This window comes from Schistocerca gregaria, chromosome 1 (assembly GCF_023897955.1).
Source record: "Schistocerca gregaria isolate iqSchGreg1 chromosome 1, iqSchGreg1.2, whole genome shotgun sequence".
In the NCBI taxonomy this organism is placed as follows: domain Eukaryota; kingdom Metazoa; phylum Arthropoda; class Insecta; order Orthoptera; family Acrididae; genus Schistocerca; species Schistocerca gregaria.
Window position 1 is genome coordinate 627,525,037 of NC_064920.1, and position 20,974 is coordinate 627,546,010.

General features: G+C 41.5%; 1 protein-coding gene across 4 annotated transcripts in view; it reads right to left on the reverse strand.

The window, feature by feature from the left end:
* The window catches only part of LOC126359655 (calpain-A), a 573,819-nt gene that overhangs the window by 91,180 nt on the left and 461,665 nt on the right, over positions 1-20,974 (reverse strand). For all 4 annotated transcript variants that reach the window (XM_050007648.1, XM_050007650.1, XM_050007649.1 and 1 more), the window contains one exon: positions 1,991-2,060. In XM_050007648.1, the coding sequence (XP_049863605.1) occupies positions 1,991-2,060 (70 nt within the window). The remainder of the gene's footprint in view (positions 1-1,990; positions 2,061-20,974) is intronic.

The window sequence follows — 20,974 nt, forward strand, 5'->3', positions numbered from 1 at the left end:
TCCCTAGAGATGTCGGTCGATCACGATACACTTGCGACTTCAGGTAACCTCAAAGCCAATAATCACACGGACTGAGATCTGGGGACTTGGGAGGCCAAGCATGACAAAAGTGGCGGCTATGCACACGATCATCACCAAACGACGCGCGCAAGAAATCTTTCTTGCGTCTAGCAATATAGGGTGGAGCGCCATCCTCCATAAACATCATACGTTCCAAGCAGGTATTTATCAGCCAATCTGGGGATGATGTGATTCTGTAACATATCGGCGTACCTCTCAACCGTCACGGAGCAGTTACAAAACCAGAATCACGTACTTCCTCAAAGAAAAAGGGCCCAATAACGGTAGATGTGGTAAATCCAACCCATACAATGATTTTCTCGTCGTGCAATGGAGTTTTCACGACAGTTCTAGGATTTTCACTAGCCCAAATTCTGCAGTTGTGAGCGTTGACAGACCCTCGGAGCGTGAAATGAGCTACGTCAGTCCACAATACGATACTCAACCAATCGTCATCTTCCGCCATCTTTTGAAACGCCCACACCGCTAATGCCTTCCGCTTCACTAAATCGCCAGGTAACAGTTCATGATGCCGATGGATTTTGTACGGATAGCATCGAAGGGTACGCCTCAGTGCCAACCAAACAATAGTGTATGGAATGCCGGTGTGACGTGCGACTTCACAAGCGCTGACTTCCCCGTGCATAGACGAACCCGCTAGAGTCTCCATTTCGTCCTGAACTGTCTCAGCAGCATTACGACTTTTGCTCGGTCGGCCACTATGGCGTCTATCGCCTAAACAACCCGTGGTTTCGAACTTCGAAATCATTCTCGCCAGAGCTGCATTTGTCGAGGGACCTTTACCCCGTGTCATTCCTAGCATGTGTGTCAATTTTTACCACTCTATCTACATTATTCCATGGTTTATTACATTTTCAAATTTATACTGACTTTTTGATCACCCGGTTCAGATCAACCAGTACCAATTCATTCTGCAAAGGTGATTGTATTGCGCATGAATGTGACAACCTCCCTCCCCCTCCACCTCCTGAGACACTTATGTCTTGTGGAATATACTGTTTCCCCAATTTCTACTTGTGGCAGAAAACAATGGACAGCATACTGAACATGTTTTGCACCAGTCTTACAACAATTAGACACAAATGTAATTTTGATTTTTGTGTGGTTTTTGCCGAGGACAATTAAAAATAGGTTTTTGGCATCCAATGTTGGATGACCTTGCCATAGAGGATGGGCTTCCCTAACAGTGCCACAACTGTTGACCGCTAAACTTGTGCAGTCACATACACCGAACAGTAGGGTTGGTGTAATGTGCAACTCAAACCATTGTTGTCATATTGCAATTCATCTGTCATTTGTGGCCAACTCCATTTACGTTAAATATGTTTGCAGTGTAATCTATGATAAGATCTTAGTTTTTTGTTTTTTTTTATTTTGTCCATGATATTTTCCCTTGTGTCAATAATATTCTGTTCAAACTTCACATCATTCTGAGCAGTGGTTCTCTTTTTACAGAGTTTTAAAACTGGCACTTGAATAATGGACAACCTGTATTTGTTTCAGAGGAAAACAACATTAAATACTGCAGAAATTTGTTTAAGAAAGAGTAACATCTCACAATGTCATATCATCTATGTCTCATCATCGAATTCCTACTTTAACACCTCACCCTTCATCCTCGTTTCCCCCCTTTCTCAAAACAGTTGGGTCCATCTTGTCCTACTATCTGAATGAATGGACCCACCTTTGTAAGGTGCCTCTTCTGTCCAGGCAAGGATCCAATTATTCCAAAAGTTGGAATAGGTTTTTTGCTCTGTTATGTGTTTCTATTGGCAGTATTCTGTATTATGTCCTCCTGGAGGTAACCATGTACCAGCCATTCTGTTTCCTTGGGATATTATTCTAATGTTAAATTATGATATCTATATTTTTTTAAAAAAATAATGTGAAAACGTAATTTGAAATTTACCAAGTTCTCCTTGTTGAACGTCAAATCTTGATGCACCCTCGACAAAGAGCTGGGGATCGGAAGCAATTTCCTGTTGAGAAGGAAGAGGCGAATTAATGCAGTACCACACGAAAAAAAAAAAAATTTAAAAAATTAAAAAAAATCCAGTCAACCTTGCATGGATTTATTCAAACAGTTTGGAATCTTCATCATGACACACCAATACTTATCTCATTGATGTCTTTCACTGTAGATATTGAAGAAAACAAAAAAATGGACAGAATGTATGACACCCATCATACACACAATAAACAAGACTTAACATAGAGGAGAAAACCTCAGCAAGATGCACAAAGAAGGACATAACTTAAGTATCAGGAGACATAATCCCTACAGTACCATGTCAAACATCTTAGTGGTGACCTATCCAAATTTTTACAAAAAATATGCAAAATATTATCTTTTAGTGCACACAATTTTTTGAAATCAAGAAATATTGCATCCTCATTTATGGTGTACTAGAAATGATCTGTATATTGTAATTTAAAATCTGTGAGTAATATTAAAGATAAATTCCTTCCATTTCTGTCTACGAGTACAGAATTTTTAGGTCCTTAAGCCACTGGTTCTGCTCAGCAAGAACCATCTTCATATCTGTTTTAAAACATGTCCTATTGCAATGAAGCCATATTGCCACCATCAAAAGACACACAGAAAAGCAGAATAGCACTGAATGTATCTTTCTATGATGTCACTATGGCTTCATTATATTAGGACACATTTTAAAACAGACCTGCAAATACTTATCTCTGACCAAAACCAGTAGTCAAGCGATCTAACAATTTTGTTATCATAGAAATAAAAGAATTTAATCTAAACTTTGTGGATCACATTCCCATCTATGTCGCAGCTTGTGTAATGTTAACAATATACACAACCAATTTTACATATTATGATAAACCACTAAAAACTAAGCCACATCTGAACAGGTCTCTCAAGACCCTACGGCACAAATCGAATGCTGTGTCATTCTCAGCTGACAGGCATCAATGGCTGCAGATATGGAGGAGCATGTGGTCAGCACACAGTTTTCCTGGCTGTTGTCAGGCCACAGCTCCTACTTCTCAACTAATCAACTCCTCAACTGGACCCACAAGGGCTGAGTGCACCCTGCTTGCCAACAGCACTCTGAAGCCCTGGACAGTCACTCATCCAAGTGCTAGCCAATCCTGACAGCACTTAACTTCAGTGATAAGACGGGAACTGATGCTACCACTGTGGTACAGCCATTGACAATGAACCACTTACTATCACTGTAATATCCTGTAGGTGAAAGAAATATCCCAGCTTTTGTATTATGATTTGAGAATTCAGCATACTGTTTAGTGAAAGTTCATAATTATTAGCATCAACAGAATATGAAATAAATAAATTAATAAAATAAAAAGGTCCTGACTACTACTCAAATCAGAACGAGATTTACACCCTGTAAGAGTGATAGAAAGGAAGGCAGTGGGAATGTAGATAACAAAAGCAACAAGTTTACCAAGGGTGAATGTTTCAAATGGCTTTCAAGATCATCCAGATTGATTGTATTTGTCACATTTGTTTCATGTCCTGGTATAGGTCATCAGCCACTCATTATGCCATCTGCTGCACTGCACTGATGAGAATTAGATGAAAATACATATCAGTACACATTGTAAAACAATGGGTAATTTTCATTGTTTACAATGTTCTGATTGTTATCAGTAAGTACCATTCCTGCCACGATTTCTACACTAACCAATCTAATATAATATCAATTTTCTCCATTCAAAAGTATTAAAGATGTTGCACAGTGCTGAAGTGTTCCAGTTTGGGTTGGGCTCAATGGTGGTTTGTTATACTTCACCTCATTCATCGAACACCTAAATAAGTTGTCCCTGAACACTCATTTTATATACAATGAATATTGTTTGCTGAATATTAGGTTGCCATTAATTACAGTTAGTCAGGGTCCAGTTAGTCTGTCCCCTTAATCCACATGGCTTCTTCCTCCAACTTGGCTCAGACTTTGCCTCCCTACAGGCTGCAGATAAAGATGCTCAAAATTAACTTCATTCTCATTCATTCCACCACATAATCAAGAGGTGAAACTCAATTCACCTTCTTATACTTTCTTAAAAATTAAAACTCAGTGCTTGATAAATGAGGACAGCTACCAACTCGTATCCTGCCTGTCTGTACCGCATACTTAACAAATTGATATTCAACGTCATAATTAACAATTACAATAAATTTATTATCTTTAACATGTTGCAGTCTTAGACTTCATTGAGCTCTTTCTTCTGCACCACCCACTCCATGGAACTCTCTTCTCTATTTCAACAGGTAGGGTCATCTGACTGCTACCCACTTCCGTATGGTCACTGGATAGTTAGTTCCCAACAGTCGGGTGCTCACCCCTTAACTACTCTCAGTCATGAACATCTTTTCCCTGACATATGTCTTTGGGGATGTGATACCTCTCACTCAAAGAATGGGATGTATCACTACCCTGCTTAGTTACAACTTAGGTACATCCTACATCTTCAGGTACTTATGCTCCAGAAAAGTTTCATTATTTTACTTCCACCCACAGTTCTTAACACTTGAACATATGGTAAATATTAACAAAGAGAGAGAGAGAGAGAGAGAGAGAGAGAGAGAGAGAGTGGGGGGCTGGCCAGTACTTACCTCAGTTCTACATCTACATCTACATCCGTACTCCGCAAGCCACCTGACAGTGTGTGGCGGAGGGTACCCTGAGTACCTCTATCGGTTCTCCCTTCTATTCCAGTCTCGTATTGTACGTGGAAAGAAGGATTGTCGGTATGCTTCTGTGTGGGCTCTAATCTCTCTGATTTTATCCTCATGGTCTCTTCGCGAGATATACGTAGGAGGGAGCAATATACTGCTTGACTCTTCGGTGAAGGTATGTTCTCGAAACTTTAACAAAAGCCCGTACCGAGCTATTGAGCGTCTCTCCTGCAGAGTCTTCCACTGGAGTTTATCTATCATCTCCGTAACGCTTTCGCAATTACTAAATGATCCTGTAACGAAGCGCGCTGCTCTCCGTTGGATCTTCTCTATCTCTTCTATCAACCCTACCTGGTGCGGATCCCACACTGCTGAGCAGTATTCAAGCATTGGGCGAACAAGTGTACTGTAACCTACTTCCTTTGTTGTCGGATTGCATTTCCTTAGGATTCTTCCAATGAATCTCAGTCTGGCATCTGCTTTACCGACGATCAACTTTATATGATCATTCCATTTTAAATCACTCCTAATGCGTACTCCCAGATAATTTATGGAATTAACTGCTTCCAGTTGCTGACCTGCTATTTTGTAGCTAAATGATAAGGGACCTATCTTTCTATGTATTCGCATCACATTACACTTCGCTACATTGAGATTCAATTGCCATTCCGTGCACCATGCGTCAAGTCGCTGCAGATCCTCCTGCATTTCAGTACAATTTTCCATTGTTGCAACCTCTCGATACACCACAGCATCATCTGCAAAAAGCCTCAGTGAACTTCCGATGTCATCCACCAGGTCATTTATGTATATTGTGAACAGCAACGGTCCTATGACACTCCCCTGCGGCACACCTGAAATCACTCTTACTTCGGAAGACTTCTCTCCATTGAGAATGACGTGCTGCGTTCTGTTATCTAGGAACTCCTCAATCCAATCACACAATTGATCTGATAGTCCGTATGCTCTTACTTTGTTCATTAAACGACTGTGGGGAACTGTGTCAAACGCCTTGCGGAAGTCAAGAAACACGGCATCCACCTGTGAACCCGTGTCTAAGGCCCTCTGAGTCTCGTGGACGAATAGCGCGAGCTGGGTTTCACACGATCGTCTTTTTCGAAACCCATGCTGATTCCTACAGAGTAGATTTCTAGTCTCCAGAAAAGACATTATACTCGAACATAATATGTGTTCCAAAATTCTACAACTGATCGACGTTAGAGATATAGGTCTATAGTTCTGCACATCTGTTCGACGTCTCTTCTTGAGAACGGGGATGACCTGTGCCCTTTTCCAATCCTTTGGAACGCTTCGCTCTTCTAGAGACCTACGGTACACCGCTGCAAGAAGGGGGGCAAGTTCCTTCGCGTACTCTGTGTAAAATCGAACTGGTATCCCATCAGGACCAGCGGCCTTTCCTCTTTTGAGCGATTTTAATTGTTTCTCTATCCCTCTGTCGTCTACTTCGATATCTACCATTTTGTCAACTGTGCGACAATCTAGAGAAGGAAGCACAGTGCAGTCTTCCTCTGTGAAACAGCTTTGGAAGAAGACATTTAGTAATTCGGCCTTTAGTCTGTCATCCTCTGTTTCAGTACCATTTTGGTCACAGAGTGTCTGGACATTTTGTTTTGATCCACCTACCGCTTTGACATAGGACCAAAATTTCTTAGGATTTTCTGCCAAGTCAGTACATAGAACTTTACTTTCGAATTCATTGAAAGCCTCTCGCATAGCCCTCCTCACACTACATTTCGCTTCGCGTAATTTTTGTGTGTCTACAAGGCTTTGGCTATGTCTAAGTTTGCTGTGAAGTTCCCTTTGCTTCCGCAGCAGTTTTCTAACTCGGTTGTTGTACCACGGTGGCTCTTTTCCATCTCTTACGATCTTGCTTGGCACATACTCATCTAACGCATATTGTACCATGGTCTTGAACTTTGTCCACTGATCCTCAACACTATCTGCACTTGAGACAAAACTTTTGTGTTGAGCCGTCAGGTACTCTGTAATCTGCTTTTTGTCACTTTTGCTAAACAGAAAAATCTTCCTACCTTTTTTAATATTTCTATTTACGGCTGAAATCATCGACGCAGTAACCGCTTTATGATCGCTGATTCCCTGTTCTGCATTAACTGATTCAAATAGTTCGGGTCTGTTTGTCACCAGAAGGTCTAATATATTATCGCCACGAGTCGGTTTTCTGTTTAACTGCTCAAGATAGTTTTCAGATAAAGCACTTAAAAACATTTCACTGGATTCTTTGTCCCTGCCACCCGTTATGAACGTTTGAGTCTCCCAGTCTATATCCGGCAAATTAAAATCTCCACCCAGAACTATAACATGGTGGGGAAATCTACTCGAAATATTTTCCAAATTATTCTTCAGGTGCTGATCCACAACAGCTGCTGAGCCCGGGGGCCTATAGAGACATCCAATTACCATGTCTGAGCCTGCTTTAACCGTGACCTTCACCCAAATCATTTCACAATTCGAATCTCCATCAATTTCCTTCGATACTATTGCACTTCTTATCGCTATAAACACGCCTCCCCCTTCACTGTCCATCCTATCTCTGCGGTATACATTCCAATCAGAGTTTAGGATTTCATTACTGTTTACGTCTGGTTTCAGCCAACTTTCTGTTCCTAGTACTATATGGGCGTTGTGACCGTTTATTAATGAGAGCAGTTCTGGGACCTTTCTATAGACGCTCCTGCAGTTTACTATTAGCACATTAATATTGTTATTCCTTGTTGCATTTTGCCTACTCCTGCCTTGCCGCGTCTCAGGAGGCGTCTTGTCGGGCCTAGGGAGGGAATTCTCTAACCTAAAAAAACCCCATGTGCACTCCACACGTACTCCGCTACCCTCGTAGCCGCTTCCGGCGTGTAGTGCACGCCTGACCTATTCAGGGGGACCCTACATTTCTCCACCCGATAGCGGAGGTCGAGAAATTTGCACCCCAGCTCTCCGCAGAATCGTCTGAGCCTCTGGTTTAAGCCTTCCACTCGGCTCCAAACCAGAGGACCGCGATCGGTTCTCGGAACGATACTACAAATAGTTAGCTCTGATTCCACCCCGCGAGCGAGGCTTTCCACCTTCACCAACTCCGCCAACCGCCTGTACGAACTGAGGATTACCTCTGAACCCAGACGGCAAGAGTCATTGGTGCCGACATGAGCAACAATTTGCAGTCGGGTGCACCCAGTGCTCTCTATCGCCGCCGGTAGGGCCTCCTCCACATCTCGGATGAGAGCCCCCGGCAAGCAGACAGAGTGAACACTGGCCTTCTTCCCCGACCTTTCCGCTATTTCCCTAAGGGGCTCCATCACCCGCCTAACGTTGGAGCTCCCAATAACTAATAAACCCCTCCCCCCGTGTGCCTGCTCGGACCTTGCTGAAGGAGCAGCCACATGTCCACTCACAGGCAGAGCGGGCGATGCCACACGGCCAGCCCCCACATTGACCCTCCGCCTCGTGCGCCGCGAACGCCGCTGAACCCGCCACTCCCCTTGGGGAGAGGGTGGCCCAAACGCGCCCGGTACCCGCGAAGATGTCTCGACAGCAGGGACAGTGGGTGAAGAATGTAACACCTGGGGTGTACCTTGCGACGCACCAGACTCCCCACTGCCGCTACACTCCGAGGCAGCAGCCTGAAGACGGCTGACCGCGGACATCAACACGCTCAGCTGTTCGCGAAGAGTGGCCAGCTCCTCCTGCGTCCGTACACAGCAGCCACACATCCTAGCCATCCTAAGAAATCAATTTACTATAGAGTGTTAATCAGCTTTTAACTAGACTGCTAATTCACTAAAGGCGGTTGATTATTGACTAAACTGTGATTGCTAACCACTTCTTGTAGAAACAAGGAAAATAGCACTACCTGTCTCTGGACGGTATTGAAAACAAACACTAGCACTACTAGCACTATGGCTGACTAAAGGGACTCTCTGACTGTATTCAAAACAAACACGAGATCTATGGAACACTTAATAGCACTCTACTATTAAAGCTTCCTAAAAGCAAAAACACGCAGAAGAAGTAGTGACAAGTAAGAAAAATACAGATAATACTTAAATTAAGGTAGCTCGCTGCACAGAAGACGTGAAGCAGACGGCGGTTAGGGCGAAAGATACACAAAACAGAACAGAAAATTTATGTAGCCTAGTTTTCAGAACTTTGTTCCTTCGTCAGGGAGGGGAGAGGGGGGGGGGGGGAAGGAGAAGGGAAAGTGGATTCAGTTACTCACAACCCAGGTTATGAAGCAACAGGGGAAAGGTAAACAGGGAGGGGTGGCAAAGATGAGTCATGGGTGTCCGAGGGAAGCCAAATATATTCTACTGTAAGTACTGTGCCAGCTTCAAACCAAAGAGGATGCATACAGAAGTAAAGAGGTATATAGTATAAAGATAAACACAACAATGTAGGATGAAAAGATGTGTGAATGGCTAAAGGGGAAAGGGGACAAGACTCAAGAGTAAATGGGAGTGAGGTTTGTTAACATAGGTTCAGTCCAGGGGTATGGCGGGATGAAAGGATGTGTTGAATGCAAGTTACAGTTCCAGGGGACTGATGTTGGGTGGGAGAAGCCAAATGGCATGTGTGCTGTAGCAGGTTCCTAGATCCCTAGAATCATGCTGGAAGGCATGCTCTGCTACTGGGTATTGGACTTCTCCTAGGCGGACAGTTTGTCTGTGCCCGTTCATCCGCTCAGCCAGTTTAGTTGTCATCATGCCAATGTAAAAGGCTGTGCAGTGCAGGCATGTCAGCTGATAAATGACGTGTTGTTTCAGATGTGGCCCTGCATTGAATTGTGTATGTTTTACCAGTAGCAGGGCTGGAGTAGGTGGTTGTGGGGGGGATGCATGGGGCAGGTTTTGCAGGGGGGTCCGTTACAGGGGTAGGAACTGCTGGGTAGAGAAGGTGGTCTGGGAATATTGTACGGTTTGACAAGGATGTTACGGAGGTTAGAGGGGCGACGAAAGGTAACTCTGGGTGGTGTGGGGAGAATATTCAAGGGATGATCTCATTTCAGGGCTTGACTTGAGAAAGTCATATCCCTGGCGATGTAGTTTGTTGATGTATTCGAGGCCAGGATAATATTGGGTGACAAGGGGGTTGCTTCTGTGTTGTTGGACGTGGAAGAATGTATTGCTCGGGAGATCTGTTTGTGGACAAGGTTTGCAGGATAGTTGCGGAAGAGGAAAACACTGGTCAGGTTATTGGTGTAATTGTTGAGGGATTCGTCACTGGAGCAGATATGTTTGCCATGAATACCTAGGCTGTAGGGAAGGGAGCGTTTGATGTGGAATGGATGGCAGCTGTCAAAGTGAAGGTACTGTTGTTTGTTTGTGGGTTTGATGTGGACAGAGGTGTGGATGTGAGCTTCAACAAGATGAAGGTCAACATTCAGGAAGGTTGCTTTGGTTTTGGAGAAGGAGATGGTGTTTGTTGTGTCATCATTTCATCATCATTCATGAATGTGGCGAGTTTGGACTGATCAAAGGTTGGGAATTTGTATGGGCGCTGATAACTGCGCAATTGAGCGCCCCACAAACCAGACATCATCAGCAGCAGCATGTATAGAAATTTTAGTAAATGCACGCTGCCGCGAGGGGTAGCTGTGCGGCTCTTGTGACTGGATTTGTGATTTCCTGTCAGAGGGATCACAGTTTGTAGTAATTGACAAAGTCATCGAGTGAAACAGAAGTGATTTTTGTCGTTCCCCAAGGTAGAGTTATAGGGTCTTTGCTGTTCCTTAACTACATAAACGATTTGGGAGACAATCTGAGCAGCCATCTTTGGTTATTTGTAGACAACACTGTCGTTTATCGACTAGAAGTCATCAGAAAACAATTAGAAAAAATATTTGAATGATGCGAAAAGTCACAGTTGACCCTAAATAACGGAAAGTCTGAGGTCATCCTCATGGGTGCTAAAATGAATCCATTGAACTTCGGTTACACTATAAATCAGTCAAATCAACTAAATACCTAGATATTACAATTACGAACAACTTAAATTGGAAGGAACACACAGAAAACATTGTGGAAAAGGCTAACCATAGACTGTGTTTTATTGGCAGGACACAGACCTACTACGGAGACTGCCTACACCACACTTGTCGGTCCTCTTCCAGAATACTGTTGCGTGGTGTGGGACCCTTGCCAGATAGGACTGCCGAAGTACACTGAAGAAGTTCAAAGCAAGGCAGCACGTTTTGTATTATCGCGAAATATGGGAGAGAGTGTCACAGAAATCATACAGGATTTGGGCTGAACATCATTAAAAGAAAGGCATTTTATGTTGAGACAGAATCTTCTCACGAAATTCGAATCACCAACTTTATTTATTTATTTATTTATTTATTTATACATTTATTTTACGTGGCAAGATTAGGGCCTTCAGGCCCTCTCTTACACCTAACCAGGCCTAACCAGGCATACTCAGATTGAGCGAGTTACAGTTTCTACAGAACATTAAGGACATATAATGTATTATGCAGTATTGATGTTAAAGAACAAAAATAGAGATTATAACAGTAGTACAATGATAACTATAACAATAAAAATAATTATAACAATCAAGAATAATAATAATAATGATAATAATAATAATAATAATAATAATAATAATAATAATAGTAATAATAGTAATGAGTATGTATATGAAAGTAAACATACTTTTCTTTTGTGAATGTCAGTCCTATTGTTAGTTGGGAATTTTTTCGTTATGTTCTTGCAGCTTGTGAGTTATTCTCATCGAGCAGACACATAAGACGATAGAATGAGGTAAAAGAGATATATAAGAGGTAGATAGGTTAGAGGAAGAGAAATAGAATGGGAAAATTCGAAGCTGTGATGGAGAGGAGAAAGAAAGAGATGAGAGGGGCACAACAATGGTGGCTATACCGTCCCTAATATATAAGTTTTGAGTTCCCTCTTGAATGTTGAGTAGTTCTGGATAAGACGCCGATCACAGGGGAGCGCGTTCCATAGTCGTATGGCAGAGATGGAGAATGACACGGAGAAAGATTTTGGGTTATGTAAAGGTAGAACCAAGATGCTAGACGTATCCGTTCCGTATTGCGATTGTGGAATGATGATAGGTGTTTAATTTGAGAAGATAAGTATTGTGGGCACCAGTGGCTAAGAAATCGATGAAGTAAGCACATCGTGTGGAGATCGCGTGCCTTATGTGGGCGTATCCAACCTAGCTGGGAGTATGAAGGACTGATATGATCATACAACCGAATATTGCACACGTATCTAACGCAAGCATTCATCACTAGCTCGAGGCATCTAAAATTTTCACTATTTGTGCCGTGTTGAACTACATCACAGTAGTAAAGATTAGGCAAGACTAGTGTTTTGACTAATTTTTGTTTAACATGGGTTGGGAATATTTTTCTAAATTTTTGAATTGCATGTAGGGAGGAGAGCGATTTCCGGCAAGCTGTGACTGTTTGTTCTTCCCAGTTTAGGTGTTCATCCAAGATTATTCCAAGGTCTTTTACTGTTTTTTGGTATGGTAGTTGGGTACCATTGAGGAGTATTTGAGGAACTGTTTCGCGAAAGTACCGGCTGATTAACTTTGGATGAGATATAAGTATGACCTGGGATTTCTTGGGGTTTAGTTTCAGACCTAGGTTCTGTGCCCATCGAGAAACAGAGCAAAGATCTGCATTCATACTCGCTACTGCGTCAGCAATGTTTTTGGGGCTTGCGCTTATGTACAGTTGGATGTCGTCGGCATAGAGATGGTAGTTGCAGGAGTGAATCACTGAAGAAATATCATTAGTAGTAGTAGTAGTAGTAGTAGTAGTTTTATTCATCCGTAGATCTCTTTTTACAAGGATATAGGACATGTCAAAGTATTTACAAGCTTAGATCAATTTACAATAAGCTAATTCGTATACACATATATTTACAGACTTCTAGTTAGAGACAATCATTAGATTTTACTCCTGGTATACAATAATTTATTTACAAATAACTCATTAAATAATGTAATGCCACACTATTCACTCATATTTCACTATCAGTCACTGCACACACTATACACACATTGTTTCATAACACTTCACTCACTACACACACACACACACACAAGTGATCCTTGGGCCATTTTCTGTACTGCAAGTTCCCATTTGCTATCCTGAAAAACTGAGTCAGCATCCCTTCATAATGAGTGAGAAGAGTAGTGGACCAAGGACGGAGCCTTTGGGAACTCCAGAGCGCACGTTTTTCCATGATGACTTTTCCGACCCACAAATGACTTGTTGACTTCTGTTTTTGAGGTAGCTGTCGAACCAGTGAATTGTGCTGTTTGAGAAATTCAGCTGTTTCATTTTAATTAGTAATATATCGAAGTCAATTGTGTCAAAAACCTTGCTAAAGTCAAGCAGTGTTAGGATAGTAGCTTCACGTCTGTCCACAACATGTTTAATGTCATCAGTTACTTTGATTAATGCAGTTGCTGTACTATGGTGCTTTCGAAAGCCTGACTGATATTCGTCATGGATGTTATGAGTTTTGAGGTAATCCGTCAGCTGTTCATGGACGATGTATTCTAGGGCTTTAGATATTGCAGGTAGTATGCTGATCGGCCTGTAGTCACCTGGCGACTTAGGGTTGTCAGTCTTGGGTATAGGTTGAATTAAACTTTGCTTCCACTCAGTAGGATATGTACTACTGACAAGAGAGAGGTTGAAGATGTCTGTGATAACTGGAATAATGGTGTCTACGACGTTCTTAATCATGCCAATGCTCACTCCATCATTTCCTACTGCCTCGGAAGAGATTTTCATAATTGCCTTGTGTACTGTGCCGGTAGTGACATGTTTTAGGAAAAACTTGTCTCTCAAGAGATTGATATCTTGGGGCTGGTAATTTGTCGCTGCGTGGCAGTTTACAGCTGTAGAGAAGAAATCGTTTAATTCTTCTGCAGACGCTTGATAAACAGCGTCGGATCTTCGCTTCCCTATACCAAAACTGCGCAGCTTTTTCCAGTGCAGCAGGTTTTGATATGCCGCATACGACAGAGAGGGAATGTCTGATTTTGGCATTCCTCACGCTTTGCTTGGTTCTGTTTCGGAGTTTCCTGTAAGCTTCGTACGCCTCGGGAGTTGGGTTACGCTTGAAGGCCCTATGTGCAGCATCACGTTTATTCATTAACTGGCGTAATGCAGTGGTGAGCCACGGAGCGGGAGCTCTCTTTACCTTGACAGTGCGTTGAGGAGCATGTTTATCGTACAGTGCAATAATTTTGCGACATAATTGCCGAATTTTTCCGTCTAAAGTCGGTTCATTGCTTATATCATGCCAAGGGATGTCTGAGCAATCCTTTTGAAGAGCGTCATGGTTAACATTTTTTAAGTTTCTGTAGGTTACCAGGTGAGATTTTTCTTTGGTAGTATGCATTGAGTAATTTAAGAATATCACGTCATGAGCAGAGAGTCCCGGAGCGGATGTCTGATTGGCGCGGATTATTTTATCTGGTCGCTTTGTTGCTATTATATCTATGAGTGTGTGGCTGTGTGGCGTGTGATGAGTTGGGTCCAGCGGTGTTAAACTCATATCATGGGAGTGGAACAGTCGCCTTAGTTTTTCGGCAGAGGGAGATTTTACCTGTAAGTCGATGTTTGTATCGCCCATAATGATTATGTGTTCATACTGTGTCACGAGTGAGGACAGGGCAGACTGAAAGGAGGACATGGCACCGACGTTTGGAGGTTTATAGATTACCCCAATTAGCAGTTTCTGGTTTGATGTATTTATTTCGAGAAACAAGAACTCTGCTTCTCCTTCGCCCTTGCATCCGATGTGCATAGTACAGTAGGTGTCAGATCAGAGCGAACATAGGCACCTACACCACCCCCGCGTCGTGTTTCGCGATCTGCCCTTAGGAGAGAGTAACCAGTGATTCGGATAGTGTCGGAAGAAATGTTTGGTTTCAACCAAGTTTCAGAGCCGAGGATAACATGGAACAGCGATTGGCAGAACAGGTCGCAGAACTCGTCGAAGTGGGCCCCCAACCGGTCCGTCCCATTGTGGCCTCCGAATACGAAAACATTTTGTTGACACCGACCTACACAGCGAGGAAGGTCACCACAATAAAATAAGGGAAATCAGAACTCGTACAGAAAGATATAGGCGTTCATTCTTCCCGCGCGCTATATGAGATTGGAATAACAGAGAATTGTGAAGGTGGTTCGATGAACCCTATGCCAGGCACTTAAATGTGATTTGCAGATTATCGATTTAGACGCAGTGGATTTGTGATTTAGAGAGAGTAACCAGTGATTCGGATAGTGTCGGAAGAAATGTTTGGTTTCAACCAAGTTTCAGAGCCGAGGATAACATGGAACAGCGATTGGCAGAACAGGTCGCAGAACTCGTCGAAGTGGGCCCCCAACCGGTCTGTAGTCAATATGTGATAAAATAAAGATCAACCACATTATGTCACTGTAACCATTTTTTTTTTCTAGCACAATTTATTTCTAGCTCTGGAGGAGGCATCTTAAGGGTTTGAAACACATCGAGCATTGAAATGAAATCATGTTTGTGACGGAAGATGATTGTCCGTTATTTTACAAGAGTCATCAAGTCACGTGAGAAACACCACAGCAACGGATAAAATTATGTCTACACATAATATTTTCATATGGGATACCACATTTATTTGTGTTGGGTTTTGCACAGGGCCACATATGGTATTCATAATTTTTTTTGTTACAATTTAATTTCCTTGCCAGTTCCTATTGCCCAATGACTTTTAGAGCCTTCTCTATGTTATCATTTGTAACAACAAAACCCATGTAACCAGCATGTGGCCAACTTACATTTTGAGCATTGATGTTTAGCGCTCTTAGCTACTGTGCCAGAGTGTCTAGCAGAGATTCTAATGGAATGGCAAACAAGGCCATTGACATTGGAGAGCCTTGCCCAACTGTACTACCACAATTGAATGTCCTCATTAGATGACCATTTATTAGAATTCTGGATGAACACCTGCTTAATATTCGATTATTACGGTGACAAAATATTGTCAACTTACTATTGCTTTCATTGTTTGGAATAAGTAATGATATTTTTCTCTGTCAAAAGTTGTTTGAAAGTCTAGTGACATTACAGCATATTTTGAGAACATCTGCAAGAACTATTACATCCCTATAACCACACACAGTCTGCGTAATCAATCTCTCCTTGGCCATGCTTGTTTTGTAAATGCCGGTTTTAACAAGCATTGTCTTTGAATTAGTAGATGGGATATAATGTTGTTATCACTATTTAGCGATGTTACGGATGCGAGGTTTTCAATGAACGCACTGCATGGGTTTTTGGATACTAAAACAACAATTCCTTTAACAAAATCTTTTAGGATTTCTGTGTAAGGGTTCAATAGTTCATTGTATATGCATAATAATTTGGTGTTCATCTCAAACTTCCTGGCAGATTAAAACTGTATGCTGGACCGAGACTCGAACTCGGGACCTTTGCCTTTCGCGGGCAAATGCTCTGGTTCTGCAAGGTTCGCAGAAGAGCTTCTGTAAAGTTTGGAAGGTAGGAGACGAGGTACTGGCAGAAGTAAAGCTGTGAGGGCGGGGCGTGAGTCGTGCTTGGGTAGCTCAGTTGGTAGAGCACTTGCCCGCGAAAGGCAAAGGTCCCGAGTTCGAGTCTCGGTCCGGCACACAGTTTTAATCTCTCAGGAAGTTTCATATCAGCGCACACTCCGCTGCAGAGTGAAAATCTCATTCTAGTGATCATTTGTTCATAAAAAAATCTGGAAATTTTAAGGGAATTCCATCAGAGTCTGACAATTTAGTTTTAGGCCACTATGCTATTACAGTTGCCATTTCTTCTTTGTTGATATCCAATTTGGGACTTTGTGTCAATACTGCCAAGTTTTCTTTTTAAAAGGTCTTTCTGTGCAATGTTTTCAACAAATTCAGCAGACATCGAAATAGTGAAGTGACAGTAGATGCCTGCCTTTATTTCACTGTGCCTCGACAGTCTTTTTCCATCTTTCCTTTTAATTTCTGCTAATAATTTCCTCTGTGCGCTCTTGTTTTTGTGTAGGATGTGATATACGAAGTTTCTTCATGGTGAACACTATCTTGCATCCTCGGCTGGATTTTATATCCAGGTAAATGCTTCCGTTTCAGTGCCGAAACTTGGAATTGTGCAGGTTAAGGGAGGAAAGAGACTGGGAACTGGGAAAAGGTAGCAATCAAAGGATTAAAAAGGGGAAACCGTTGAAAGAACTCCAGAAATTCAAATAGTAAATCAGTTTGGCTTGCTATCTGAAGTGGAGGAAGGGTCTCATCCAGATATAGTTTAAAGTAGATTGAAGCAGAATATTAGCTTAATGAAAAAAGGACAGGTCGGGATCAAACCAGAAGAGGAAAAGAAGAATTCTGTTAAAGCAGCAGTCATGGGAAGGGTGTGCGCCAGCAGCTTCAGGAGAAATTAGGTCCAGGGTACCACATCAGAAGTTTTGTGAAACCAAGTGCTAGGCTTAGCCAGGTGACAGAAAACTTAGGTCAGTTATTAAGGGACTTTTAAGACCAGGTAATTATAGTTCAGGGAGCAGGAAACAGCCTGGCTATGAATCCAAGATACAGTATTAGGAGTGACCTGGATAAAATAGGAGCAGAAACTAGGCACACAAATGTGGTGTTTGTGGAGGTCTTTCAGCGCCATGATCAGCCCAGGGTAAACACTGCTGTAAGGCATGTTAACACTGAGCTAAACAGGTTGCTCCAGACACAAGTAAAATCTCACATAAGTGTTGTTCCAGTTTGTGAATATTCTACTTTGTATGTTGTCTCTAATGTTTGTTGTATATATGATTCTTTCAAATGGTTCAAATGACTCTGAGCACTATGGGACTCAACTGCTGTGGTCATCAGTCCCCTAGAACTTAGAACTACTTAAACCTAACTAACCTAAGGACATCACACACATCCATGCCCGAGGCAGGATTCGAACCTGCGACCGTAGCGGTCGCGCGATTCCGGACTGAGCGCCTAGAACCGCTAGACCACCGCGGCCGGCTATGATTCTTTGGTAAATTACTTAAATATCTAGTCCTTAGGAATGCAATACAAACTGTATTATGTCTTGTAAAGACATAACCTTGTCCAATATCCTTGTATATATTCTATACACATAGGATTAGAAGAACTAAATAAATAAATACTATTGGTATGTGGGGATACACTACACATGGACTGCACCTGAATAGAAAGGGGGACACAGTCCACAAGGGGGTGATCCCTGTGGTTAATGGGTCCAGGCAGACAGTCTTTTTTTCTTTTTTCTTTTTTTCTAGCTTAATGCCAACAGCCAGACAGACAACAATCAAGATAAATAGAATAAAAGAAACTTCATATACAGTAAATAGGGGCAAAGCAAAGGGCAGCATCAACCGACTTCAGCAAAATATCAGGGGAATAAAAAATAAAGTAGGTGAGCTATTAGTGTGTTTAGATGAACTCAAAATTAAGAATGAGATTGATGTACTCTGTGTGTCTGAACACCGTGTAGTTGTGGGGATGGATAGTGTCAGTATCAATTGATATAATTTAGCATCTTACACTTGCAGATCTAGGATGGATAAAGGAGAAGTTTCCATTTTCTTAAAACAAGGGTATAAATACAAAACTATAGAAGCAAACAAATTTTGTATTGATCAGCACTTTGAGGTTTGTGCATGTGAACTTCAGCTTGATAATATAGTACTGATATTAGCAACAGTGTACAGGTCACCATTAGGAGACTGGGAGCTATTCATAAAAACGTTTGACTCCGTATTATGCTGTCTGTTATTTCAATTCAATTCAATCTCTCTATCTGTTAACAATATACATTCTATGGATGCAGTCAATTACAATATAGTTTCTTATATTTAATTTGTTTCAAAAACTTGGATAATAAATACAAATATTTTACATCAGTACATATAAATAATATTACTTTTCCATATTCAGATATTCTTCAATGTCATAAAAACTGCGTGTTGGTAAAAATTGTTTGAGATCTACTTTCAGTTTACATGATTCTTTAATTTTCGTTATTGTAAAACGCACTAAAAAGTATTTTGGGCTGGTAAGTGCTCCTTTGTTGGTGTGTCAAAATTATCCCTGTTCCATGTTCCATGGTTATGAACATGATTATTTAATGTTGAAAATTCCTGGTGAGTTTTCAGAAAGCATACACATTCATAGATGTATAAGCTAGGAAGAGTCATTATTTTAAATTCTTTAAATATTTCCTTGCATGACACACTGCAGGGAACCCCTTTGATTATTCTAATAGCCTTTTTTGAGGTTTGAAAGCTCGTTTTGCCATACTTGTATGGAGACTTTTTTCTATTTCTAAGAGTCAAAACGGCGGTCAAGAGACCATTTTCAAGCATAAGATGTCCAAAAAGCTGTGACGAGGGTCTTTGAGGATATTACAGATGATGAGTTCCAGAAATGTTACCACCAATGGCAGAAGCGCTGAAAAAGTGTGTGCAATCAGAAGGGAAGTACTTTGAAGGAGACAACACTAAACTTGATTAAAACGGTAAGCAACATTTTTTTTTCACATTAGTCTCATTGCTTTAGTGTCGCACATCGTATATTGCATTCACAACAAGCTATCGCTATACTTTCAGTACTAAGTAAATTTGAAACTTGAGGGACCAGAGAGTTCAAATAGCCAAGAGGGATGCAGGAAAAATTCAAACAAACGAAAATTTGATTTAAAGTAAACTTTAGTACATACATATGTTCATTCATCTTTATTTCAATAATGTGTAAGATAATGTATCATATATTTATACAGTACATACAGTATAAAGTATGTGAAAAACACACCAATGAGAATGTTATGTCATTTTAAAAATTAGTCACAGATTTTCTTTTGAGAGAGCGACTACCACCTAGAATTGTCCAGCGAATTTTCGATAGTGATGAGAGCTGAGGAGACATCACTCGCTACCATTCTGAGAACGGAGGAGTGTAAGAGATGGACAGATGACCTTGCCGCGCTCAATGTGACTGGAGCTGGCGATTGTAGTTCATTATCTTGCTCGTCCTTATCTTGACAGGCCAACAGTTCTGTTCCGGTTAGATCATGGATACCAACGTCATCGTCCACCTGAATGAAATCCCGAAGGATTTACTCACCACAACCGGGTAGAAGTCTCCACCTTGAGTCTGGTGGTATTGAATTCGTCAATTCTCGCGACTGACGGTTGTCCCCGTTAACCCCTTGCATTTCAAACCCGAACTTTCTGAGGCAGTTATATAGTGTGGTAGGGCTTATTAATCATGCCAACAGCAGTCAAAACTATTACATTATCTTTCCCACCTTTTTCACTGCTATCCAGCACAGATGAAATAATTGCTCTGCGTTAGAGTACTATACTTTAAAATTTTTGTTTTATATCCTGGTCTAATGATTGCGAATAACATTTTTGTTTTGTGTTTAGCGGCAACTTGTAGGAAGCGATTTCATTTCCTTAAAACAGATTGGTTTCGCATGTCTCCATTGTGTATGGTTTCAACCTCACAAAGTCCGTTATTCTGTCCTTTTGCTTCACAACACTGTCTTTGAATGCCAGGCTATGATATGTTGCATTTATTAACATCATTGCTACAAAAGATGTTCAAAATGATCCTGGTGATCCATGAATATTTGTGCTTGACTTATTACATTGAGATCCATCTGACGTAAAACTATCCCAACTCCGTTGATTTGTCATCGAACGTTCACCTTCAGGTCCTCAGCATTGTGGAGACTAGATGCATACTCTCTCCTTTGAGTGGCGCCAAAGGGGGAAAAAAAATCGCTACTACACAACTTTGGGAACGTGGAGGGCACACTTCACTACTGACAACTCTTTCATTTGTGAAACCTAAATGAATGCGATCCGGTGAAACGTTTGATGTTTGACACGTTGCTCTGTCTTGTTAGAACAAGATCTTACTTTTTATTATCAGTTAACTGTGTGTACAATTCATCGAAAAAATGAGATGAACTTGTGTATTGACACTACTGTCTAAAAAAAATATCTGTTATCGATTCACTATATGACTACCGGAAACGGCACACGGAACACCGATTTTCTCATCGTGAAGTAGACGCTCTAAAATCTTTTGAGGATTCGTCATCGAATACCTAGTGCAAAATAAACTGCACCATACCTTGTCCCACATGGAATACGACATCG